The sequence below is a fragment of the Eriocheir sinensis genome, chromosome 7, assembly GCF_024679095.1.
Source record: "Eriocheir sinensis breed Jianghai 21 chromosome 7, ASM2467909v1, whole genome shotgun sequence".
In the NCBI taxonomy this organism is placed as follows: Eukaryota; Metazoa; Arthropoda; class Malacostraca; order Decapoda; family Varunidae; genus Eriocheir; species Eriocheir sinensis.
Window position 1 is genome coordinate 2,570,419 of NC_066515.1, and position 27,555 is coordinate 2,597,973.

The 27,555-nt window shown below is 44.8% G+C and overlaps 1 protein-coding gene across 1 annotated transcript; it reads right to left on the reverse strand.

Moving 5' to 3' along the window:
* Positions 1-681: 681 nt before the first annotated feature.
* On the reverse strand, positions 682-18,142 carry LOC126991419 (spore coat protein SP96-like). Its single transcript, XM_050850190.1, has 9 exons — positions 18,104-18,142; positions 17,564-17,726; positions 16,035-16,860; positions 15,826-15,927; positions 13,830-14,180; positions 12,076-12,240; positions 11,763-11,856; positions 3,388-3,489; positions 682-1,096 (listed from the first exon to the last, which is right to left on the reverse strand). The coding sequence occupies exons 2-9, from the start codon at positions 17,723-17,725 to the stop codon at positions 1,060-1,062; spliced, it is 1,839 nt and encodes a 612-aa protein (XP_050706147.1). The 5' UTR covers position 17,726; positions 18,104-18,142; the 3' UTR covers positions 682-1,059.
* Between the last annotated feature and the right edge of the window lie 9,413 nt (positions 18,143-27,555).

A 27,555-nucleotide genomic window follows, 5' to 3' on the forward strand; every position in this document is an offset into this window, starting at 1 on the left:
ATAAGAATTCCAATAATTTTCATATACTACAAATGCAAAAAACGTCATGCATGCATTGGAACTATATGGAGTTCATTGACACCGTTCACAAGAAGCGAGTATTAGAAATCCCTGTGGTACGAAAACGGGCTCTCGAGTAATAAGGAGCCCTTGCGCAAATCCACGCACAACGAGGTACTTTGACCACTCAGAATCAACTTTTAACAGCGCTGACCAACCATGGCCAGGCAACGCATACACGTATCATATGAGACGATACTGGGTTGACGTACAGCGAGAAAGTGTATGGAGTTTGCAAGTTAACATTTGTAGAGTTATTCTTGTGTCGTCGTTGTATGTAGCGTGCTGAATTAGTGTAAAAAGATGTTCACCTATGAATCGTTGCGCTTGCTGACACAAGAAAGAGCGGGAGATAGACACAATGGGATTACACTCATATTTATTTTGTTAATGGCAGAGGAATTGCAGTTACGAAGTTATGATAAGCTCACCGATCACTAATTTGCTTACGCCTTCCCCAAGCGGATCAGGCGAGGATTCAGCGTCCTGCTGGTGTGTGATTTGAACTACGCCATGCTACAAGAGAAACTACCGCCAAAAACAGATCTTTGGTTTGTATTTCTCCATAATTCAAGCAGATTTGTCAATTGTAAAAAAAAAAATGCATACAATCTCTTCCTCATAAACAATAGTGAATTTGATGCATCCAGATGCCCTCAGGATAGCATGGTAACATGATAAATGGTATACTATTTATCTATTTATCAATTTACATTTTTTTTCATAAGCTAAATGCATGAAGGCGTACATGTAGATAAACTTATTAAACAGATTACATATATGTCTGCAACGAAGGTTTCCAGTAAATATAATAAGCCAGGACGAGTAACATGTTATATTATTTCCAAGCCAAAGCTTCAGTAAGTGCACAGTGGCAGTTGTCACACTCAAGCCTACGATGAAGTAACCTTTTTGACAGGAGCTGCTGCCTCCCTCCACCGGCTGCAGGTGATGGCTGTAGCCGCTGGGCGAGGCTTGTCCTGAGTCTTGACCCTGAGCTTATGCAGCCCCATGCGCTGGTCTTTGGCACACAGTTCTGCACAACAGAGATTATGTGATTATTAGCGTCATATATACCAATAATAATGCTTACTGCATATACCTCTATTATTCATACCCCACGGATATCCATACATCCATCGAATTGTGTTCCATTTTAACTCATGGAATTAATTATATAGAACATGTTTTGGTGCCCATGATAAGTTTTCTGAATACATGTAATCTCAGACTAGTCTCTAGGCCTGTGCGTGCGTATTCTATGTATTGTCGTGGCAAGAAGTCAAATACATTTGTTTCTCTGAACACTCGCGCATGGAACACATTCGTGTGGCATTAACTAAAGCTTTGTGACTGCGTCTATATTCTGAGCCATGCCATGGTGGCTCGCCACTGGTGGTTGTGAAAGACACCATTAATTTATATGGGAGACCCAGCATCCGTTGCCTAAAACTGACGCCGTGACACTTTTGTATTTCAATAAAAATAATTTTTTGCATGTTATTTGTCTTGAATCATTCGCGTGTTTGTCATAACTGAACGCTGATTCCTTTTCGTTAAGTCTTGCATAACAATATTTTTGCCTTAAGATAACTGTACACCATCATGTTGCACGCCCTCGTAGCCAACCGGTTAGCGTTCCTAGCTGCGAATCCGCGGACCCGAGTTCGAACCCCTGCCCGGGCATTCGGCGTGCAGTTCACCCAGCTGTTCATCCTCCCTTTTGGGCTATAGTATTTCCACGAGAAATTGGCGGGTGGGGTGGTGGCGGCTGCAGGGTCAGCCCCGCCCCGCACCTTGCCGCACACTCTCAACGCCTCTCGCTTCCTCTCATATGTCAGCTATTTTCTACCTTTAAATGAATTTAATTAAATAATTGGATAATCCAATAAGGTCATATAGTGTTAAGATTGTTTCGTTTTTAGGATAATAACAAAGATTTTGTATAAATATCACGACACTTGACAATGTTGTATTCCAACGTTGTCACTGTGTTCAACCTGAGCCAGGTCACTTCCCTCAAGGTCACGTACCAGGATGGAAGGCTCAGCGTGTGTCCCGCCTCTCCCAGCTCTCCCTCTCCCTGCCTCTCCACGCCTTAGTCGTGGCTACACAGCCGCGAGAAAGAACTTATTCACAATGTAAACAAATTCTTTTTAGACGAGAAAGCCAACAGAGGATTTATCATACCAACCGCAAGAGTAACTGCAAGAACAGCGAGAGCCACTAATGTTAGTGAAAGAAATGTTGAAAGAGTTTGCGTTAAACTGAACCACGATTGCATGACGCAGAGGTCACCAGGACAGCCTGTATTCTCGTCCCCGAAGAAGCCGGGCCGTGCTGCAGTAGTGAGAGCTGGGAGAGGCGGGACACACGCTGAGCCTTCCATCCTGGTACGTGACCTTGAGGGAAGTGACCTGGCTCAGGTTGAACACAGTGACAACGTTGGAATACAACACTGTCAAGTGTCGTGGTATTTATACAAAATCTTTGTTATTATCCTAAAAACGAAACAATCTTAACACTATATGACCTTATTGGATTATCCAATTATTTAATTAAATTAATTTAAAGGTAGAAAATAGCTGACATATGAGAGGAAGGGAGAGGTGTTGAGAGTGTGCGGCAAGGTGCGGGGCGGGGCTGACCCTGCAGCCGCCACCACCCCACCCGCCAATTTCTCGTGGAAATACTATAGCCCGAAAGGGAGGATGAACAGCTGGGTGAACTGCACCAGTTCAGAGGAGGATGACCAAGATGACTCATGGGCTGAGGAACCTCCCATATCAAGATAGGCTGCAACATCTCAGCTTACATTCAATAGAAAGACGAAGTGTGCGGGGAGATCTGATAGAAGTATTCAAATGGGTCTAGGGTTACAACAAAGGCGATATAAGTAAAGTACTGAGAATTAGCCAACAGGATAGAACACGCAGTAATGGATATAAATTGGAAAAGTATAGATTTAGTAGGGAAATAGGCAAGCATTGGTTTAGTAATAGGGTGGTGGGGGAATGGAATAGACTCAGCAATCACATGGTGAGTGCAGGGACGATAGTTTCTTTTAGGAGTAGACTGGATAGGTAAGCTACATGGACGAGGATGACAGGTGGTAGTGGGGGGAATCTGGAGCTGCCCCGTGTAGGCCATTAGGCCTCTTCCAGTCTCCGTATGTTCTTATGATCAAGAACAACTAGGCCACCACCACTACTACCATAACTATTACAATCACTGGTGTCACAACCACCACCTGCTTATCTGCCTTGAGTTGTGGCCTTGCTTTTTTTTAAAAATCACCTTTACTGTACCGATTCTTTCAAAACTTACCCGAGTTTGTGGGTACACGGGATATCATTCCACCCGAAGCTTTTCGTCCACATCTCGACGCAGTCTTCACCTAGAAAGTCGTCGGGTTGTCCTTTCTCCCACCTGGAGATCACACACATTTATGACGAAATGCAAACATTATACATATTATATATATATATATATATATATATATATATATATATATATATATATATATATATATATATATATATATATATATATATATATATATATATATACAGTAAAACCTTTATAACTCGGCATGATAGGGGCTCCCAGTTTTGCTGAGTTATTCAGTATTCTGAGTTATACAAATCCTCATTCCCTTCCCCTATTGCATATAGTCAAAAATTTTAAAACACTACATACACTACACAGCAGCAGTAAAAGCTTAAATTAACACATGCAAATGATGGGGCTGCTGCAGTCATGTAGTCCAAGCAGATAACACGTGGGTGTTTGAGGAACGAGCAGGGAGAGTGAGGGTACATGTTTTTAATACGGGAATAGCGCGGGCAAGCCTTGACGAGTGTAAACCACGAGATATGGAGATAACTCGGCAGCATACCGAAATCAATTAGAGAATGCTGGAGAGTGAGATCAGGTGGCCCAAGTGTGGAAACATTTTCTAAGAAAATGTGGGTAAGGCACGCCAAGTGTAGACGACAGGATGTGGTTAAAACTAGGCAATATGCCGTGATGCATGAATTTTTTCAATTTCTTTTTTTATTTGTTTGAATTCAATTTTTTTTATGAATATTTCGTTGCATTGCCGAGTTTATATATATATATATATATATATATATATATATATATATATATATATATATATATATATATATATATATATATATATATATATATATATATATATATATATATATATATATGGGGGGTTGGCTTTGAACTATGCGTTGGTCCTCATGGATCTGGTACCAGCTCTCTCCACCTGAATTTTGCAAGATCCAGGAGGTTGAAAATTGCGGGTCCCTGGTAACATAGACCAGAACTGCACCGCTGGACTTGATATAGCAATGCCGACGGGATAGCTAAAGAGACTGACCACATTCTCGTAAGTAATCGTTGGAGGATCTTTCAGAACTGCAGGGTTTTCCTGAGTGCTGATTTCTTTGGAATTGATCATAGGTTTGTTGTTGCAACACTCAAGTTTCATGTCAGGTCAAGAAGAATCTCGAGATGCAACACTACTGTGTTCCATCTCGGAGGCTGAAGGACCTCTCATGTGCTCAGGAGTATGCAGTGACAGTCTCAAATCGGTTCGAAGTGCTTGGCACCCTGGAGGACCCTGTAGAGTTGTGGGATACCTTCAAACGTGAGACTCTGCAAGCTGCCAAGGAGTGCATTGGAGAGTGCCTGATATCTAGGAGTGGCTTTGCCTCGGTGGAGACGCTGGAGAATATTGAGGAGAGTCGCGCTGCCAGACTAGCTGGGAACTGGGACCAACACAGGGCTCTGTCACGTAGGACCAGAGCTCTCCTGAGGAGAGACAAGGAGAGGTATGTCAGGGGTCTCGCTGAGGAAGTCGAGGGCCATTTAAATGAGAATGACCTTCGACCTGCTTACCGAGCCCTGAAGAAGCTCCGCTCTAAGTCTCCCTCTCAGGTGAGCGCTATCCGAACAGCTGACGGCTGCCTTGTGTCGGACATGGATGGGCAGAGGGCTCGTTGGGCTGAGTACTTTGAGCAGCTGTACATGGCGGACCCTCCACGTGGGCAGCTTCCAGTTGCTGGGTTGCTGGTGGCGGATGCTGACCCACCCATTGACGAAAGCCCACCCTCTCTGGGCGAGGTCAGAGAGGCTGTGGCCAAGTTGAGGGGTGGGAAGGCACCTGGAACCTGTAACATCAGTGCGGAGGTGCTCAAAGCTGGAGGTGAGGCAATGATCCGCGGGTTGCATGCGGTCTTGACTGCCGTATGGCAGTCCGGTACCATTCCTCCTGACTGGAAGAGGGGGTTGGTCGTCCCTATCTGGAAAGGGAAAGGGGACCGCCAGGGCTGCAACAACTACCGTGGTATTACACTGCTCAGTGTGCCAGGCGAGGTACTTGCCCACCTATTGCTGATGCGAATTCGCAGCCAGCTGCTGAAGCTGCAGAGACCTGAACAGTTTGGGTTCACGCCTGGCAAGTCAACAACTGACCGTATCCTAGCGCTTCGCGTACTGGTGGAGCGCCGACGTGAGTTTCGACAAGGGATGGTTGCAGCCTATGTCGATCTCAATTAATAAAACGTCTGACTCAGTGCATCGTAAGGCACTCTGGGATCTTCTGCGACTGCGTGGGATTCCTGCAAGGAATATTGGTCTGCTGACTGGCCTGTATTCTGGGACAGAGAGTGCTGAGAAGTGTGTGGGGGGCTTGTCCAGCTTTTCCCGTGAATGCGGGAGCGAGGCAGGGCTGTGTTCTTGCCCCATCGCTTTTCAACACTTATATTGACTGGATACTGGGCAGAGTTGTGGACCAGAGTCACTGCGGAGCATCCATCGGCAATACCAGGGTCACTGACCTTGTTTTTGCTGATAATGCAGTAATCATGGCGGAGTCGCTGGAGGTCTTGGTGATGGCTCTCGAGGCACTGCACGAGGAGGCGAAGCCCTTGGGACTCCAGGTCTCTTGGGCCAAGACCAAGGTACAGGTGTTTGGAGGCTTGCTGGATGAAACAGTACAGTCTGTTCATGCGTGTGGCGAGGACGTTGAGATCTCGGAAAGTTTCACGTATCTTGGTAGCGTAGTTCATAACAACGGTGAGTCTGGCCAGGAAGTCTTACGGCGGATTGGTCTGGCCCACGGTGTTATGGACTCGCTCAACACGAGTATATGGCGTTGTCGATTTCTGTGTAGAAGGACAAAGATCCAGATCTTAAAGTCCCTTGTGCACCCTGTCTTACTCTATGGTTGTGAGACATGGACACTAAATGGGGGACTTGGATAGGCGGATTGATGCCTTTGGTAATAAGTGTCTACGCAGAATCATGGAATATCGCTATAATGATTTTGTGTCAAACCGGCGACTACTCCGTGAGACTGATTCGACATATATTACCTGCATAGTCCGTCAACGCCAACTCCGGTTATACGGGCACGTGGCACGTTTTCCGGAAGCTGATCCTGCTCATCGGGTTGTCTCTGTAAGAGAAAATCCTGAGTGGAGGAGGCCAAGGGAGCGCCCACGGAGTTCGTGGCTTGAGCAAGTCGATAGGTCCTGCCGGGATGTACTCGGGTTGGGAAGGGGCCTGCATGGAGACTCGCCCGGAGGGACTCCCGGGCCTGGCGTCATAGGGTGGGCGAGGCGACGCGCACCCTGGCGTATGCCCCCATTGACTGATTGATTGAGTGGGAGGAATATGCCCAGAATCGTCCAGGATGGAGTTCTTACAGAAAGTTTGAGAGAAAAGTTCAGCCTTAGAGATAGATGAGACGGCGCTGCTGCCGTCAGGGTTAAGGAGAGAAGGGAAAGAGGGAGAAGTGAAATTGGAGGATATATTTTTGGCTAGGTGCCAGAAGTCACGGGAAGAATTACAAAAAGCAAGGTTTCACATTTTCTATTTATGAAAGAGGTTTTAGTAAGTTGAAGAATAGATTTGGGACGGTTCCGGGCAGAAATAAAAAAAAGATCATGGTTAGCAGGAGTGCGAAGGCTCTGGTACAGCTGCGGAAATGAGTTCCTGTACCCACTGTGGTAAGCCTTCCCTCCAACCGTCAACGTCGCAGTAGTACTACTCAGGTGTTGTTGTGAATGAACGGTGTTCGTCGTGTTCGGGTGTGAGTGGCGGAGAGGTTCACTGCTATTCAGGAAGTGTAAGGGAGGCTTTATTCATAATTAAGAGGTGAAAATAAATGTAGCATGTGTATGTAACACATGTTAAACCAAGATATCACTACAAAATACTAACAGCAGAGAGAAGACGAGACGTATTATCTAGAGTCGAGACTTTGATGTCACGTGTGAGCGTGCACTCTCTCTCTCTCTCTCTCTCTCTCTCTCTCTCTCTCTCTCTCTCTCTCTCTCTCTCTCTCTCTCTTCGTCTGACACGCGAGAGAGAGAGAGAGAGAGAGAGAGAGAGAGAGAGAGAGAGAGAGAGAGAGAGAGAGAGAGAGAGAGAGAGAGAGAGAGAGAGAGAGAATATTTGGCGGTTTGCTTGCCTGCCCACTACACCACCATTAAAAAAAAAAAAAAAAAAAAATATATATATATATATATATATATATATATATATATATATATATATATATATATATATATATATATATATATATATATATATATACTGGGGAATGTAGTGGAAGGTTGTGCTGACTTGGGATTCGTACCGATACAGACTGTCACTGCTTCTGAGGAGGGATAAAGACAGGTATGTTAGGTGTCCCGCTGAGGAGGTAGAGGGTTGTCTTAATGCAACGACATGAAATCCTGCCTTCCGAGTTGTAAAGAAGCCCAGCTCCAAACCCATATCACAGTCCAGTACTATCCTAACATCTGATGTGCAAATGTTATCAGATGTGGGTAGGTACAGGATCGTTGGGCCGACTACTTAGGGCAGTTATACAAGGCAAAGCGCCAAGCGGAGAGTTCCCTCTGGCTGGTTACAGATGGCGGTGCTGATCCACCAATACATTAAACCCTACCCTCTCTTGCGGAGATGAGAGGCTGTAAGGAAGTTGAAGGGATCTGGGATCTGTAATATCTGCACAGATATTCTGAAAGCCTAGGATGAAGCCATGATCAATGGGTCTCGCGCGGTGCTGTATGCCGTGCAACATTCCGGTGCCACTCCTCCTGAATGGAAAAGGGGTCTGTTGTCCCTGTTTGGCAAAGAAAGAGGACCGAAAGAACTACAACGATTACAGTGAAATAACACTTCAGTGAGCATGCAAAGTACTTGCTCACCTACTGCTGATGCTTAAGTTTCAGAGACCTGAGCAATCTGGGTTCACGACTGGTAAGTCAATAATTGAACGGTTCCTAACACTTCGCGTCCTTGATGAACGCCGACGTGAGCTTCGATAGAAGTCATTCGCAGCCTATGTTGATTTCAAGAAGACTTTTGACAATGCATCGTTAAACACTTAAGAACATTCTCCGGAACTGTGGGATTCCTGCGAGGATTATTGACCTGATGACTGGCCTTCACTTCGGAACTGAGAGTGCTGTGAAGTGTGAGGAAGACGTTTCCGGCTTCTTCCCTGCTAATTCAGGAGTGAGGCAGGGGTGCGTCCTAACTTCACCACTTTTTAACACAGGCATAGGCTGTGTATTAGGCATAATTATTGATCAAATCGCTGCGGGGCATCTGTTGGCCACCTGAAAATCAGAGAACTAGTTTTTGCTGATGATGCTCTGCTCTTGGCGGATTCGCTAGATGTCATGGTGATGGCTCTCATAGTGCTGTATGACACGAAACTACTCTCCGCATAGGTCACCCCTGGCACAACCTTTACACACACACTTTGGTAGTGTACCGCATAACAATGGTGGGTCTTGCCAGTAAGTTACTGGATGGATTGGCCTGGCCCACGGTATTATGAACTCGCTCGGTTATTGATATTATTGCAGGGGGGGGGGACAAATATTCGAATCTTTAAATCGTTTGTGCTCCTTGTTTTACTGTACATCTGTGAGGCATGGATATTAAATAGTGACTTGGAGAGGCATGATGATGCCTTTGCTATCGAGTGCTTTCGCAGGATCACGGGGTATTGCTGGAATGACTTCGTGGTACACCAGCGACTGCTTCGTAAAATTGAACAGAGGCTTCTTACCAGCCTAGTCCGGGACCACCAAGTCCGGCTATATGGGCACGCGGCACGCTTACCGGACGTCCATCTTGTTCATAGGATTGTTTATGTACGAGACAACGCTGAGTGGAAGAGACGAAGTTCCCCAAGCAACTCATGGCTAGGGCAGGTTGATCGGTCCTGCCAAGAGTGGCTCGGAGAGGGAAAGGTAACTGCTTTTGGCCTTGCTCGGTGGAACCGTGGAGGGGGTGGAGGCGGCGGGAGAGTGAAGCACCGTGCCCCATTTGTGCATGATCACCTATTGTGGAAGTATGTGTACATGTAACCTGTGCCTAAGAAGGGTGGCAGCTCTAATCCTTCAAAGTATCACCCTAAATTTTTGCTTTCTTTTCTTATAAACCTTTTGAAACTATCCCTCACAGGAAATTTTTCAAGTATCTATCAACTTTTGACCTCTCTGATCACTAGTGCGGATTCCGAAAGGGTCCTTCTTATAATGATCTTGCTTTCCTAACTTACTCCAGCTCATCCTCTCTTAGCCGTTGGGGTGAAACTTGCGGCTTGGATATTTCGAAAGCTTTGGACAGTCTGGCACAAATCTATGCTTCCTAAACTACTCTCTTACGGATTCTATCCCTCTCTATGTACTTTAATCCCCAGTTTTCCTCAGGTCTGTCCGTCTCTGCTGTAGTAGATGGTAACTGTACTACTCTTAAACCTATACATCGTGGTGTTTCGCAAGGCTCTGTTGTCTCACACTCTTCTTATTGTTCATTAAATAATTTCTTTTCCAACAGACTTTTCTATCTAATCCTGTAACTGCCCTCAAGAGTGGAGTATCAAGACGCCTCTGAATGACTCGGGCTTCTCTACCTCGGAAGCTTCAACCGAGCATTAATTGCTTTGGCGCCCTTGAGCTTCCTCCTTCCCTTAATTAAGAAAAAAAAGCATGACTATAAATAATGGCCAGTTATAACCCCTCTCCCAGATGCTAACTTTATAATGTTGAGGACAGTTCCACAAGCAGCTTTTGTCTCATCAGCAGCAAAATTTCCTCCCTTTTCTATAGTCTATCGATACTGCCATATTATCTTGCTATCTGCGTGCCTTTGCTCCTTCCTGCTGCGGTTTTGTTGCACACATTTTTTTATTTATTATATGTGAGGTTGGTCAGGAGTAGAATATTTACCAATCACCTTCACGTCAGCTTATGGAATAAAAAGTGTTCCATAGATAACGTGGAGAGGCACGCTGCGTTTGAAAGATTCAGGTTCTTCTTTTGTCAATAGGTGATGATGATGATATGTGATCGCCTGCATCATGAATCAACGAGGTACGGTTAACGAAGAACGAGTATCAGGGGTCAACGGGAAGCACAGACAATCCCTCCAACAGTTGCTGGGAAAGAGAATCGAACACAGGGTCGGTATTCTCAGCCTCTCATGTCAACTATTCCCAAAGGCCGAAAAGGAGATTAACTTGGTTTCCATGAGTGTTTTCCACGTTCATGGTACAGAATAAGGATCAAACTACCACCAGGGTCATTAAACTACCCCAGGAAATGCCCAAAACTCCTACGAAAGCTTTATCTTGGGCTACTACGAAAGCTTTGGTTGGGCGCCGAAATATTTAAAAATATGGTCCCAGGTCGTCTCGCCCATGAGCCCGAGTCTCTACTAACTAGGCTACAGCGGCTTCCAATTAAATCGGTATGTTTATTCAAAGGATTTCATGTTCTACAGTATCAACCTATAGTTTCTTTGACTTTATGGATGTAATATGAAACTGATATTAAGGGACTTGACTTGGAACCCATCTAATGTTCCTTTCTGCCGCTCCATATTTTTGTCATCAAATGTGCAACCTTGTGTAATCAATCATTTGAACTGCTATATTTTGTAAGATATAATCCCTAGCAAAACATTGTTTTGACTTTCACGAGTGAATTCCACCAGCAGGCATATATGTAATATAATATATGTAATCTAAACGCCAGGAAGAGTAGAATGTATGAAATGTATTGGGCTGCATGGAGCTGCTCTATTTCTCAAACCATGACTATGTTGAGGCCGGATGCTAGAAGATGATTCGGCTGTTTGAGGAGTCGGCTTATAGCTGCATCTTGCCTTGGCTCAGATTGGCAGAAAAACGCACAAGAGGGTTCTGTGTGCTGATTTCTCACTAGCTCACAGTAAGACTGTGTAAAGTTAATTTTAGTGTAAATGCAACACAACCCCCTTTTTTGTAGACCTAGAAAACAAACATTTGCCTGGAAATACTGCTCGAGGAAGCAACTATCTTCGACGGACTGCCACACCTTGGTAAAGTTTGTGCTAATTGACTCCCTGCTACAGAAACACCAACATTGGCAGAACCTGCGTGTAAACACTAATGTGAAGTGCATTGCCATAAAATGTTGCCTCAAAGGTAATATAAGCTAGTGGGAAAGCAGCTAGAATGTTAAGTGCTGCCTGAACAGCAACATAATTGAGTCGGCAGGAAATTTTTTAAAAAAATTGGCAGCGTAGGGATGGAGGTAAGAAGGATAAGGAAACATCATTGGCAAGTGTGAAGATAATGGCTTAAAACAGAAGTGTTGAATTATTGTTTAACTTACGCAGTGTATCCTGGTCTTGAGCCATCGGTCCACACGAACACGTTCTCATTTTTTTGGTCATTGATACCAATCCAGACTTTATTTTTAATGTTTTCTGGAAACCCAAGAAAGATTAAACGTATGAGCAGGGGATAGTTTTTCAAGTCTATAAAACAAAATTTCAGAAATAACTGACTCAAATAGCATTATTTGTATATAACCAAAATTGTTATGTCATTAATATTCTAATATACTTATTTGAAATTGGTGATAACCTACTGTCATTCAGATTTATAATTTAAGATTTTTAATGAAACAGCTTATTGAATCTTACGTCCGATGAACTGGTTTTCCCCTTGACTCGTAATTTTGACGAGGTCCCCTCCGTATGTCCTGCAATAGCTGCGAGCTTGATCCCAATTACGGCTGGACGTGCTATCAAAAAGGTAGCACGCAGATCCAAAACGCTGCCAGCCTATCCAACATTCCAGCGGCGGTGCTGTGGTGGCAAATGGTCGGGTTACATTTGCCGAGTTAGATAGGTCGTAAAAAAATCCCCATTAAACAATGCCAAAGGAAATAAATTATGTGGGCAAGATAAAACATGATACAGGTGATTGTATTTTAAAGTCTATCTATCTATCTATATCTTCGACGCCCTGCTCGTTCGCGGGAACTTCCCACCAGGGGGTGGCAGCTGCAGAAGTGTTTCCATCTATCCCTGTTCTGGCACTCCCTCTCAGCACACTCAATCCTGCTAATTCCAACATTTTCGCTCCTATACTCACTCACCCTATTGATCTACCTCACAGGTGGTCTTCCCCTGACACCCCCTCCCTCAATCCTTCCCTCATACATTCTCTTTACGAATTCATTCTCCCCCATTCTCATCACGTGTCCAAGCCATCTCAACGCACCACGCTTCATCCACTCCACCACTCCACTCCTTATGCTGTCACACCCATTCCAAACCGCTCATATATGCTTTCACTACTTTCTCCATCCCATCCTGAAACACCACATGCACCTCTCATATAATTCATTTCCACTGCACGTATTCTCGATTGCCGTGCTGCATTGCATGTCCACGTCTTTGATGCATATGACAGAGTTGGCAGGATAATCTGTTTCTTATTCCCCTCTTTACCTCCATGCTCACACTTCTTCCTTTCATAATTTAAAGTTATGATGAGGAAATGTAATTGTATGCTTACTGCTAAGAAGGTTAATAATTGTTACATGGTATGAGGGAACTGGGAACCCTAATTAAATCAGCTGTGGAAACATCTCGACGACAACACAAAAGGTGCATTAGGAACATCTGTTAGTTCTGGAGGAGGAGAATTTAGAGATCCCATAAAGCCTCTGCATGGTGTATGTACGATTTTTTTAAAAATATAACTAGCAAACAGCATACTGGTTAATCGGTATCACTTGATGCATCTCTTTTATAGCCGGTCAGCGCATGGGCTTTGTGATCCCTTATACCTGGATGGAGGGTTAAAGTCCCACCGCAAGCAGCTGGCAATTTTCAACCATCGCCGAGTGGCTGAAGATTACCCGCATGCTGTCCAGATCATCAATTAACTTCAACTAAAGCGACTTTGGATAAGAGGAGCACTAAGGGGGAGGGTGGCATCGTGGTCCAAGCAAGATTCATATATCATGACAGCCATTAAAATACAATCCCCGCGCCACTAACGGGATGGGGCCGTCCATCAGTCCCAACAAAAGAGCCTACTGGCATTAAAGACATCAAATATAGAAAACAAAATGAGAAAATATAGATAATATTAGACTTCCACGTGCATATGTGAACTACATCAATGCAGAGTTAAAGCATCGAGGCATGTCATAAAGAGGGTTTACAGTGAATTTGAGCTGTATGAAACGTAAATTTAGGCAACATTGGTGTCAAATGATCATGCATGAAAATGCGTCACGAGGTAGAGGAGCGCTGTTAAGCACGTCATTGTCTATGCGAAGAGAACAGACTGGAGACATTGTGCGAGATGCCAAGAAAAGACCAAACCGTTGAGGGTTATATAACTTGTGATTTCAAAGCATTCTGTTACATGCATCACACACCTTTTGTAGTAGTTGTTGTAGGTTTGGTGGTTGTCGATGTAGTTGTGGTACCTCGGGTTGTGGTAGTAGTTGGAGTTGTGGTTGAGGTTGTTGTTGAGGTGGTTGACGGTCTTGTTGTAGGTTTGGTGGTTGACGATGGAGTTGTGGTTGAGGTTGTTGTTGAGGTGGTTGACGGTCTTGTTGTAGGTTTGGTGGTTGACGATGGAGTTGTGGTTGAGGTTGAGGTGGTTGACGGTCTTGTTGTAGGTTTGGTGGTTGACGATGGAATTGTGGTACCTCGGGTTGTGGTAGTAGTGGTCGTAGTAGTTGGAGTTGTGGTCGAAGCTGTTGTTGGCGAGGTGGTTGGCGGTGCTGTTGATGGAGTTGAGGCTGGTGTTAGTGTAGAAAAAGAAAAAAAGCTTTCATACACCTCCTGGACTTTTTGGGGATGACAGGCGGGCAAAACGACGAGTGTTGTTATCAGTGAAACGCTTGCGTGAAATAATAGCACACTGCACTGTCTTGATACAAGCCGTGCTGGTGCGCGAACTTTTTACTTTAATTAAGAGCTTTAAAACTCACGACTAGGCGCAACATAACAATACTGCTGTGTTTCACGCTAACTGGACGTCCCATCAGTAAACGTTCTGTATCGTCTTCAGTTAGTTTCCCCTTCTCAGATGATGTCAATATATTGGGGCCTTGTCCGCCCGCGTATGGAGTATGCATCTCATGTTTGGGTCGGGCTCCACACACACACACACACACACACACACACACACACACACACACACAGCTCTGCTTGACAAAGTAGAGTCAAAGGCTCTTCGTCTCATCAACTCCCTTCCGGTTACTGACAGTTTTCTACCTCTTGCATTTCGCCGCAGCGTTGTATCCCTTCCGGACTTTTTTCTGCCCCTGAGCTGCCTCCCTTGGTGTAAAACAAATAATGACGCTATAAATAAATTCTCTGGTATTAGCATATTGGAAATCAGTGATTGATCTAGTGTTGTCTTGATGTGATTTAAATTAACACTTGAGGAAAAGGGAGAAAAAATGTGTATCATAAAAATGCAGCTGAAAAGAACATTGCAATGACAATGCCATGGTGTTACTAAGGGACGGCGGTGGCTGAGTGGTTAGCGTACGGGTCCCGCGTTCGCCGCGTTCCGGACGACGCGGGTTCGAATCCGCCGCTACCACCTGGCATTTTTCAGTCACCGCCGAGTGGCCTAAGACTACCCTCATACTGTCCTGAAGACCACTCATCAACCCGGACTCCAGAAGAACTGTCCAAGTGAATCAAGAATGAGCTCCGGGGGCAGCCTGGGCCAAGAATAGATGGTGCCACTATAAACACTTGCCTGCGCCATGACGGGCTTGGGCCGACCACCTGGCCTCTAAAGAAAGCCTACCGGCGCTACAGGCTAGAACGTAAAAAATAAAAAAAGGCAGGGGGTGGGTGGGTGGTTGCTGGGTCTATGCATTAAAGTAGGGGGATAGTGCATCTTCCAGTAACTGCCCGTAACAGTTCATTCATTATATAATAGTCCTGTGTGTGCTAGGTTTCACGTTTAGCAATACCAGTCTCCCCAGCAAGCGCTAATATCACCATCATTGGTTCTCCTTACAGCGACAAGGGCAGTGTTGCTATTTGCCTGCAAGCATCTGTGGCTTTAACAGTTGCAAATAAAAAAAAGAGAAGGCCCCAGTTCTCTTCATGTCTTTACAAATATGAAATTCAACGAACGATGGGCAAGAGGTTGTTAAAGGCAATGCTCGTCGTTGTTTGTTGGCGACGCGAAGGTCATCTATCGGCAATTTGATGAGCTGATACAGAATAAGTTATACTGCTCTCTCGAAAGTAATGGAATGTCCATCATTCAGAACTTCGTCCAGGGAGCCTGTAATTCGGGTAATCGAGGTTAGTGGACTCGAGTGTGTACTTCTATAGATAATTCCGGATCAGCATGCTGCTTCCTGAATGTAATATTGAAAAGAGGAAGAAGTGTCTTACCTCTGCAGAGCTTTCCGTTGGCAACATGTCCCATCCTACAGGAGAGCTGGCCCGTGGCAGAGTTACACTGACAGTTGGGACTTCCTTGCATGCAACTTCCTCCTGAGAAAAGACCAGATGCTAAATTCTTCATAATTACACAATATGGATATATTTTTAAAAATTGCAATACTTTGGTGCTCCAGTTACAGTATTAGAGGAAAGGTCACCTGTCGTCACAGTGGGAGTGGCTGCACAGCTTCGTCCCTTAGGAACGGCACACCTTGGAACCAAGTGATGGGCACAAAGAGAGGTGTTGCCGGGTTTACAGAGACCTGTGCCAGCCACCGATCCGGTGCTCCAGATGAATCCATGAGGGCATCTCCGCACACTTTCCCGAAATCCTGTCTGGGGGGTGCTCTTGGCAGTACACACGTAGTAACTGCGACAGTCATACTGGTTCGGGAAACGGCCTTCCCTCTTACATGTAAACTTTTGTGGCTGATAGCTGCAGGGATCTTCACAACGCCCCGTTATTTCGTTAAACAGAAAGCCACAAGTACACTGAAACGTGTACTGAAGCAGTCCTCCAATAGTCTGTACGCATTTGTAGTATTCAGTGCAGTCCTTGGGGTTGGGGAAAACTCCGCGTCTGCTGCACTCCACATAGTTTTCAGGGTACTGGCATGAATACGTCTTTTTGGAAAATATCATGTTCCTGTGGCAGAAGCGAACGACTGGGTCTTGAACACCTGACATGCATTCAAGATAGGCTTGAGGATTGTAAGGGTCTGGGAGCAGTTCTCTTTTGTTACCACAGCTGCAGTGAACAGGGCTACTTGGGTAACAGACAGCGCCTTGAAATGGGTTCCTGTCTCGGCAGGTGTAACCCGCATCGCACTCTTCAGTGTATGCTCTCCCAGCGACGCAGTTCACAAGAGTTTTGCATGAGAGACAGGAAAAGCCGTTACGTATCTTGCTGCAAACAGAGTTGTAGTTCTTTTCCCATGCCATCATTCGTCCTCTGCGGTGGTGGCCAGTGGCGTTCTGGTTTTCCTGTGATAAAAAGTGTTATAAAAATTATTAGGAGTCGTCAGATGACCAAGACATGTAATTATTATCAAAAACGACAATGAAGTGCAAACAAAATACCACCTTTCCAAGCAATTACAAAACTCGCCAACTAAATTATAATCGTAATCTACATCTAAATACTTGCAGACATACGCACATTAACGTACACTCATCTGAGACTGCACATTACACTGGATGGCTCTCGTACAACTAAAGAATAAAATAAATAGTAAAATAAATAAAAATCATATTTGCATAATGAAATTATACACAATGAAGTGATAAAGGATTAATGAAAATATGTAAACGTGTTTCGAATAAAAGTAAATGGAAAAAAAGAAAGTAGAACGACCTATTATATATACCAAAAGAACTAAGAAAAAGGGATGGTGTTAGACAATATTAAGGCAGAGTCTGTGTTGAGGTTGACACTCAGATGCTTGCGACTCAAATATCAGCTAATTCCAAAGGGCGAAAACGAGATCAACCGGGTTCTAATAAGGGCCTTTTTAAGTTCATTATTCAGAAGAATGGTCAAACTACCCGAACGGTTCTGAAACTTACCTCGGGAAATACCCAAAGCCCCTAAGACAGCCTTGCCAACATGTATACTTGGGCGTCGAAATGTTAAAAAGACTATGCCCGTAAATATACCCTTAGTTTTTGTGTCGCTGCAAATCCTCACCTTGCCAGCAGGAAGACATTTTTTAAGGTCGGGGTGGAAGACGCCGTCCCTACAGGAGCCGACATGCGCTTGAAGAACATTCCCTTCAACATCGGGGACACAGTCGACATAGGCCTTATGGTTGTCTGGGTGGGCGAACCTTCCCTCGGCTGCACACCGCATCCTGTCGTCACGGTATGTTAGTAAGGCGCTGTGCCGCTCAGGGCAGGCGGAAAAGGGACTGCAATCTACAACAAATGGCACGTTGAGACCCTCATTGATACACACACACACACACACACACACACACACACACACACACACACACACACACACACACATACACACACACACACACACACAGGTTAACTCTTGCATTAATAAGTTGAACAACACAAGACCTAGAATCGAATACTTAAAAGGCATAAAAAAAAAGAATGAAAGCACAGGACATAGGGAGTGAATGAGAGTGAAGATACTGGTTAACTCTTACAATATAAAGTAGGATAGAACTAGACACTTGCCAACAAATAAATAAAAAATCTATAATAAATAACTCACCTTTCATCATCATTCTTTCGTAGGTTTTGGCCTCTTACGCTGAGCTGAAAAGAAAACAGCTACATGAATATCACAACAGCATTATCCAACTCTGAGGATAGCATGAAAACAAACTAAGCGGATGACGTGAAGGCGAGTCAGGCTTCATCTGCCATGGAACGTTTTTAGTTGGATTTAACCCTGAACCTGTCCTCCGCCACACCTGATCCTCTGCTTCTTTGTTTTTTCTTCACACTATCATCATCGTCATTAATGTTCACCTCGTCCTAGCAAACGCATATTCCGGGCGTTCTCTTATGAGTATATTTCGTTGTAAATCTCTCTCTCTCTCTCTCTCTCTCTCTCTGGCTGTGATCTGTGAAGGAGCTGAGTTCAAGGCCGTGAAGCAGGGAGGAAAGAAACAGAACAACTCCAATATTTTGTTATTTTTTGGCTAAACTTCAGTCTCACGATGCCCAAGCAGCCACCACTGTATCTGTGAAAGTGTGGACCAGGTCATCAACTGAAGAATTCCCAGTGATAGCCTCAAGTTCACCGTAAAATGAGGAAAAATGTAGATTGAACCGTTCCTCTCGCCCCGACCTGCGCCTATCCTCTGCCATGCTAAACAAGGCGCTGTTGCCACGTCCACCGGCGATCCGAAGTGAATGATGTACACATTTGACGTTGTTCAGAACTCTGTCAAAATGGGTATATCTCAAGAAGAGTGTGTTAAGGTTTTTGTGCTTGCTTTGAGCAACGGTGGCTGTGGTTAGCGTGCCGGCCCGCTTTCGCCGCGTTGTGGATGATGCGGGTTCGAATCCGCTGCTAACCACCTGGGATTTTTCAGTCACCGCCGAGTGGCCTGACGGCCGTACCATTAGGCAGCCTCTAAACCTTCCTCTTCCTCTTCCCTTAATTAAACAGTGTCCCCTCTCTGCCGGGTACTATCTCGGCCCCTTCCTCCGCTAGAACTTCTTCCGCGTTGGGTTGGTAGCCTCTGTAAACATCTCTACTCGGAAATATTGATAATTGAAGCATTTTACATATATTAGTGTAATCATACATATTTTTCAATGTATAATCACGAATAAAATGGTTGATTGAAAGGCAAATATAGGTCTAATTGGGAACATAGCGTGAGTGATAGGGTTGGCACCCCTGCGCGGCCCGTGTTTCCACAAGGCCATGGTTTCCACCTCTCTCCACGCACAGAGCCAGGAGTCCACATGTGCCCGGCGCTGTCACTTCTCTGCCCCTCGCTACCATCCCGTCAAGCAAGGGGCCAATAGAAAAGTGATCGAGCCCCATCGGAGCCATAGGAAAAGACTACCTCCTTGAGTTGATGAATGTGTGTTGACATGGCAAGGGTTAAAAATCATGGTACAACCCTAAAGTCTTAAACAGCATTTTAAATAATTTATTTAAAAAACTTTTGCGGATTCATATTAGATCAAATACGTTTTATTATAATTCCTGGATCATTTATTACTTTACTAATGAGAGAAATGCAGAATTGACGCATAGAATATGCGAAGGGCTGACGAAGATGTGCCTATCTCGACCCCTTGCCAGACTCCAACAATTTCGGCCGTCAACACCTTTCCTTCGCTTACGGAGAGGGCCCCTCGAAGATTATGGTAGGAGAAAATGGCTGAAGAGCTTCTATAGTCGAGGAGGCTGCCTTATGGTACGGCCGTAAGACTACCCACATGCTGTCCTGAAGACCACCCATCAACCCGGACTCTAGAAGAAGCTGTGCAAGTGAAATCAAGAATGAGCTCCGGGGGGCAGCATGAGCTAATAATAATGGCGCCACTATAAACAATTGCCTGCGCCATGACGGGCTCGGGCCGACCATCAAGCCCCTAAGGAATAGCCTACCGGCGCTATAGGCCACATGTAAAAAAAAAAATATATATATATATATATATATATATATATATATATATATATATATATATATATATATATATATATATATGTGGACCAGGGGAGTAGTAGAGCTGCGAGAGGGCGTGAAGAGGCGGCCATGAGAATGGGCGCACCTAACATCACCACATGAGGGGTACAAACTTGATGGAGGAACTCTTTTTGTGTCTCAAGCGAGAGTAGTGGGCCTAGTCAATTTTAATTATTTTCAATCAATCAATCTATGGGAACATATGCCGGGGGGCACGTCGCCTCACCCACCCTGCGACGCCAAGTCCGGGAGTCCCTCTGGGCAAGTCTCCATGCAGGTCTCCTTCCCATCCTGAGTACTTCCTGGCAAGATCTATCGACTTGCTCAAATCACGAACTTCGTGGGCGTCCCCTTGGCCTCCTCCACTTCGGATTGTCTCTTACAGAGACAACCCGTTGAGCAGGGTCGGCTTCTAGGCAGCGTGCCACGTGCCCGTATAGCCGGAGTTGGCGTTAACGGACTATGCAGGTAATATATGTCGAATCAGTCTCACGGAGTAATCGCCGGTTTGACACAAAGTCATTCCAGCGATATCCCATGATTCTGCGTAGGCACTTACTACCAAAGGCATCAATCCGCCTCTCTAAATGTCTAATTACTGTCCATGTCTCACAGCCATAGAGTAAGACAGGGATCACATGGGACTTGAAGATCCGGATCTTTATCGTTCTACACAGGTATCGACAACGCCAAATCTCTGGCTGAGCGAGTCCATAGCACCGTGGGCCATGCCAATCCGCCGTAGACTTCCTGGCCAGACCCACCGTTGTTATGAATTACGCTTCGATTATTTTGCTAATATATATATATATATATATATATATATATATATATATATATATATATATATATATATATATATATTTTTTTTTTTTTTTGACAAGTTATACAGCTTCTTCAGAGGAATTCTCTGAAGAAGCTGCACCAAGCGAAACTAGTCAGGAATAAACTTCTGATTTGACCCTTGATTTTCCCTACTCACTTTCACCAACTTGTCAAAAATGTCTATATATATATATATATATATATATATATATATATATATATATATATATATATATATATATATATATATATATATATATATATATATATATATATATATATATATGTCCCACGAAACATTCTGGAGTTATCTTTGCATTCATTGATACACTGGTAATATTTCTATGGTTTCTCGTAACTGAGCACAATTCTAGTGTAATTTAAACACATAATCTCTGTCACGAGTAAAATTGAAAGCAATAACATATTATAATGAAAGTTATGCCTCCATGAAATATAGATAAATAGATATATAAACAGTATTGAAGGGCAGACAGGTGGTAGGTGCGTTGGAGTGTGTTATGAGAGGAGGAAGTGTCGGCGTGGGGGTAAAGGGGGGAATATGGAGCATTATTATCCTGCCAAATCTGTCGTATGCGTCAGAAACGTGGACATGAAATGCTGCACAGAAATCGATAATACGAGGAGAGGAAATGATTTATATAAGAGGTGCATGTGGTGTGTTAGGATGGGAAGGAGAAAGTAATGCAAGGGTATATGAGCGGTTTGGTACGGAACAGCGAAGAGAGGTTGTGGAGTGGCTGAGTGGGAGAAGCGTGGCACGCTGAGATGGTTTGGATACGTGATGAGAATAAAGGAAAATGAATTTGTGAAGAGAGTGTATGAGGGAAGGATTGAGGGAGGGGGTGTCAGGGGAAGACCACCTGTGAAGTGGATCAATGGGTGAGCGAGTATGGGAGAGAAAGAGTTGGGAGTAGCAGGAATGAATGTGCCGAGAGGGAGTGTCAGAACAGGGAGAGATGGAGACACTCCTGCCGCGGCCACCCCCTGGATGGAAGTTCCCGGGAGGGAGCAAGGTGTCGGAGATGTAGACAAATAGACAAATAAAAATTTGGCATTTCAGCAGTTATACCACACAAACTTTGCAAACTCTGATGCTTTCTTCTACGCTCCTTACCCCACCTTTCTATAATACTCTGTTCCTGCGCACGGCTCCTACATGCTACCAATCCTAAAGGTGTTGAATTACTTCCGTTTCCGATCCTCTCATTCTTCAGCTCCTCAAAGTACCTTCTTTATATAAATATATCTAACTGCCTCACATCGTCTGCATGCATACCATTACTCCCTCTCATATTCCCATTTTTTTCCCTTCCACTAACTTTATCTTATTTTGTTACTTTCCCCTAAAATAATCTGCACTATGTTTCGCTCAGTTACTCATTAAAATCTTAATTTCCTCTTGGTATCCCTATTAAGACTCATTCTTCCTCACCTTACCGTTATATTCATAATAGACATTTCCGTGGATGATTTTCATGCAGACCTTCAATTTCAACGGTAGAGCTTTTTTCATGGGTTTCTGCCTACGGAGCCGGTAGGCTTTCTTGGTGGGGCCTGATGCTCGGCCCCAGTTCGTTATGGCGCAGGCAAGAGTTTATAGTGGCGCCATCTTGCGGAGCTCTTCTTTGATCCTCTCTTTAGAAAGAGAATCGAGAGTCCGGGTTAATAGTTGGTCTTCAGGACAGCATGTGGGTAGTTTTAGGCCACTCAGAGGTGACTGGAAAATCCCAGCCTGTGGCGGCGGTGGGGGGTTGGGGGGTGGGTGGGGACGCGAGCCCCCGTCTAGACAAGAGGACAAACGTCCTACACATGACAGTTCCTGGGAGTGCAATAACTAAGCCTAAGCTCCTTTTTATATTTTCAGTCGTGTTTGCCTCAACTACATAATTATGTGTTTAGTTTGCTCCACTCCACCGCCTGTCGTGGTGCCAAGTTAAGAGATATTGCCAAGGCTGAACTGGTTAAGTTCGCTCCAGTACTCGTGTCTTGCAAAGTATGCGTACGTCAGTTAGTAGGAGGTAATGTAGATTTTCCAGACACAATATAATTCAAAACAAAACCCCATTCTGCCTCTATATACTTACGGCGCACAGCACCAGCAGAAGTCGAGCTGAAGTGGCCGCCATCCTGCCTGTGGAAGCTGTAAGTCACATCTCCCGCAAGAGTTCTTATATACCTCAATACGCCCTCAGTGAGCTGAGCGACGAATTCATCGATTATTCAATCACGATATTAAAGGAACCATTCACCTCATCGCTGTCTCATTTCATATTCTTGGTTATGTTCTCACCATGTTACAGAACTGGTACCCTTCCCTTAGGATAGCTCCTCGATCTCAGTTGTGCATCCTGTTTGCAGTGCGGCGACTGCATCTTGCAATAAATCGTGCAACATCAGCTCCCCTCCGCTTTCTGACAGTCCGCCGCAGAGTTACATCACTTTTTATCTTTTTATCGTCATGTTAACATAAGAACAAAAGAACGTTGGAATCTGCAGGAGGCCGGTAGGCCTATACAAGGCAGTTCCTTTGACCCTCAGCTCCCGTGTATCTAACCCCACCTAGTATCGCTGTCCATGAATTTATCTAATCTATTTTTGAATGTGACAATTGTATTGACACTCACCACATGACTGCTAAGCCTATTCCACTCCTCCACAACCCTGTTGGTAAACCAATTTTTGACTATGTCCCTGTTGAATCTGAATTTATCCAGTTTAAACCCATTACTTCGTGTCCTACCCGGTTCTCTTACCAACAAAACCTTATGAATATGTCCCTTATTGAAGCCCTTCATCCATTTATAAACCTCGATCATGTTCAGGCTAACTGCTCCTCTGAAATTGCTAACTGCATGCCTCTACCTTTCCTGCGGCCTCCCTACACACGACAGTCTTCACACGTCCACCTCTGTGCTGTCAAATTCCTCATTCTTGCATGCCTGTTAATATTAACTCAGGAGCAGCCTTCCTTCGTCTGTATTTCCTCCTTTCTACGACTTGAAAGTTCTGTAAAACTCATAAAATAAAAATAAAATAATTTACCATAGAAAACCACTTTGGCATTCGTTCACAATGAGAATGAATATTAACTCACTGGAAAGTGTAGCAATGCTAAGTGTGATTCGAAACTTTTTGTAGAAATCCTTAAGACATGTGCAAGTATTTCAACTTGAGAAGAGATTATAAAATATTCTTATTTCTATAAATAAATGAACTCGAGTAGGAAACAATGATATTGCACTTTTGATAATAATAATAAATAATAATATCTGGTTTATTAAGGAATATGCAGCTCTTGAGCTGAAAATATACATATTATATTATATAGGGAGATCATTAAAATTACAAACTTAAAATTAACTTAAAGGTAAAATGTCTATGTGTTGAGGATTTTCACTATTGTCGGTATTGCACTTTTCTTGTATCTGTCTGTGCGCGCACGTATGGGGAGCAGCTTGTTGTGGTGTCGGACATTGTAGCGGGGGAGGGGGAGCTACCGAGGGGAGCAGGTTCCTGTGTCGTGGGTGGTGGAGGAGTTTGGTGGCGAACTGAAGGGTGGTGAGGTGCAGGGCGGGGAGGGCCTCCTGGTAGGTGGTGTAACCGGTCCCCATGCAGGATTAGCCGCACCGCCCGTTTCTGCACCCGCTCGAGTTGATGGCGTTAAGTGGCGTTGAGGGAAGATGACCAAGCTGGGGACGCGTACGTGAGCCGAGGGAGTATACACTCGCCAGCTCACGCACTGGTGTCCTGACCAGCTTCTTCAGTCTTCGGAGGAGGTATAGTCGGTATGTGGCTGACGTTATGAGGCTGCTGACGTGTTGGCCCCACGTCAGTTTGTTGTCAATGGTGAGGCCGAGGAGCTTGACAGACTGATCCACCTGGAGGGGACGGCCGTCGATGGAGACACAGGGAGGGGAGAGGGTGTCTGAGGAGGTGTGAATGTGCATTACTGTAATCTTGTTGGTGTTGAGGGTGACTTAGTTGTCGGTGGTCCAAGTGTGGAGGCGGTCAAGGAGGAGCTGGAGGTGGCTGTAATCCGGGTTTTCTTTGTAAATGGTGGTGGCAAGGGTGGTGTCGTCCACATTTTCCACCGAGCACTGGTGTCCGTCATGGCGTCATTTAAAAGCATCAGGAAGCATAATGGTACCATCCTGGTCTCCTGGGGGACCCCGCAAGTGAGGTGCTGAGGGGGGGAGGTCGCTCCCTGATGCCTTACGACCTGACTCCTGAGGGAGAGGAAGTTAGAGAGCCAGGACACCAGGTTGGGGTGAAGCTGGAGGCTGATGGCTTTGGTGATAACGGTGGTGTGGTCAAAGAGGTCGAAGGCTTTCCGGAAGTCTACGAAGATGAGTGGGCCTAGAGGTGAAGTGCAGCATATAACAGTATGTATAAGCAAATCCTTCACTGAAAGCGGAAGTAAAACAAGAATGGGACAGGGCTGGATTGCTTTTGGAAAACGATATAAACTGAGGGGCTCTCCAGCGGTTTGTTAAGAGCGACTAGTTTTCCATCAGTGCGTTCTCCCCGTCATGGCACATGTGAGTGAGACATCAACAATGAGAGGTGCCGGAAGAGGGAAAGAGGGATTGCTACTAGCGTCACTACATGGACTGAGAAAACTTACAAGTTGATGAGAGAATAGGCAAACGAAATGACATAATACATGTTACTTAAACCAAGAAGTGACAATATTTTTTTTTTTTTTTTTTTACAACAAAGGAGACAGCTCAAGGGAACACACACAAAAAAATAATTAAAAAAAGCCCGCTACTCGCTGCTCCTAAAAAAAAAATCAAAAGAGGCGGCCGAAAGAAAGGTCAATTTCGGGAGGAGAGGTGTCCTGATACCCTCCTTTTGAAAGAGTTCAAGTCGTAGGCAGGAGGAAATACAGATGAAGGAAGATTGTTCCAGAGTTTACCAGCGTGAGGGATGAAAGAGTGAAGATGCTGGTTAACTCTTGCATAAGGGGTTTGGACAGTATAGGGATGAGCATGAGTAGAAAGTCGTGTGCAGCGGGGCCTCGGGAGGAGGGCAGGCATGCTGTTGGCAAGTTCAGAAGAGCAGTCAGCGTGGAAATATCGATAGAAGATAGAAAGATAGGCAACATCGCGGCGGAATTTAAGAGGTAGAAGACTATCAGTAGGAGGAGGAGAGCTGATGAGACGAAGAGCCTTAGACTCCACTCTGTCCAGAAGAGCTGTGTGAGTGGAGCCTCCCCACACGTGAGATGCATACGCCATACGAGGGCGGACAAGGCCCCTGTATATGGAGAGCAACTGCGCGGGGGAGAAGAACTGGCGGAGACGATACAGAACGCCCAACCTCGAGGAAGCTGATTTAGCGAGAGAGGAGATATAAAGTTTCCAGTTGGGATTTTGAGTTAAGGATAGACCGAGGATGTTTAGTGTTGAAGAAGGTGACAGCTGAGTGTTGTCGAAGAATAGGGGATAGGTATTTGGAAGATTGTGTCGAGTTGATAGGTGGAGAAATTGAGTTTTTGAGGCATTGAAGGACACAAGGTTCCTTCTACCCCAATCGGAAATGATAGCAAGGTATGAGGTTAAGCGTTCTGCAGCCTCCAGTCTGGAGTTGTGTACTTCTTGTTGAGAGGGTCTTCTATTGAAAGAAGTTGAGTAATTCAGAGTGGAGTCGTCGGCGTATGAGTGGACAGGACAGTTTGTTATAGAAAGAGGATCATTGATGAATAACAGGAAGCGAGTGGGTGATAGGACAGAGCCCTGTGGAACGCCACGGTTGATAGGTTTAGGGGAAGAACAGTGACCGTCTACTACCCCAGAGATAGAACGGCCGGAAAGGAAACTGGAGATAAAGGAACAGAGAGAGGGATAGAATCCGAAAGAGGGCAGTTTAGAAAGCAAAGACTGGTGCCAGACTCTATCGAAGGATTTCGATATGTCTAGCGCAACAGAGAAAGTTTAACCGAAACGGCTAAGAGAGGATGACCAAGAGTCAGTTAAGAGAGCAAGAAGATCGCCAGTAGAACGCCCCCTGCGGAATCCATACTGGCGATCAGATAGAAGGTTAGAAGTGGAAAGGTGCTTTTGAATCTTTCGGTTAAGGATTGATTCAAAAGCTTTAGATAGACAGGAAAGAAAAGCTATAGGGCGGTAGTTTGAGGGATTGGAACGGTCACTCTTCTTAGGCACAGGCTGCACAAAGGCATACTTCCAGCAGGAAGGAAAGATAGATGTTGATAGGCAGAGACGAAAGAGTTTGACTATCCAGGGTGTCAGCACAGAAGCACAGTTTTTAAGGACAATAGGAGGCACTCCATCAGGTCCATAAGCCTTCTGAGAGTTGAGGCCAGAGAGGGCATAGAAAACATCATTTGGAAGAATCTTAATAACAGGCATAAAGGAGTCCGAGGGGGGATGAGTAGGAGGAATATGCCCAGAATCGTCCAGGGTGGAGTTCTTACAGAAAGTTTGAGCGAAGAGTTCAGCCCTAGAGACAGATGAGACGGCAGTGCTGCCGTCAGGGTTAAGGAGAGGAGGGAAAGAGGAAGAAGTGAAATTCGAGGAGATATTTTTGGCTAGATGCTAGAAGTCACGGGAAGAATTAGAAGAAGCAAGGTGTTGATATTTTCTATTAATGAAAGAAGTTTTGGTAAGTCGGAGAATAGATTTGGCACGATTCCGGG

Excerpts from the sequence above, each read along its gene's own strand:
- LOC126991419 (XM_050850190.1), bottom strand. The coding sequence starts at position 17,725 with ATGCGGTGTGCAGCCGAGGGAAGGTTCGCCCACCCAGACAACCATAAG. Across the intron at positions 16,861-17,563 it reads AATGTCTTCCTGCTGGCAAG|GAAAACCAGAACGCCACTGG; the intron begins GTGAGGATTTGC and ends TTTTTATCACAG. Across the intron at positions 3,490-11,762 it reads TCAAGACCAGGATACACTGC|GTGGGAGAAAGGACAACCCG; the intron begins GTAAGTTAAACA and ends TGTGATCTCCAG.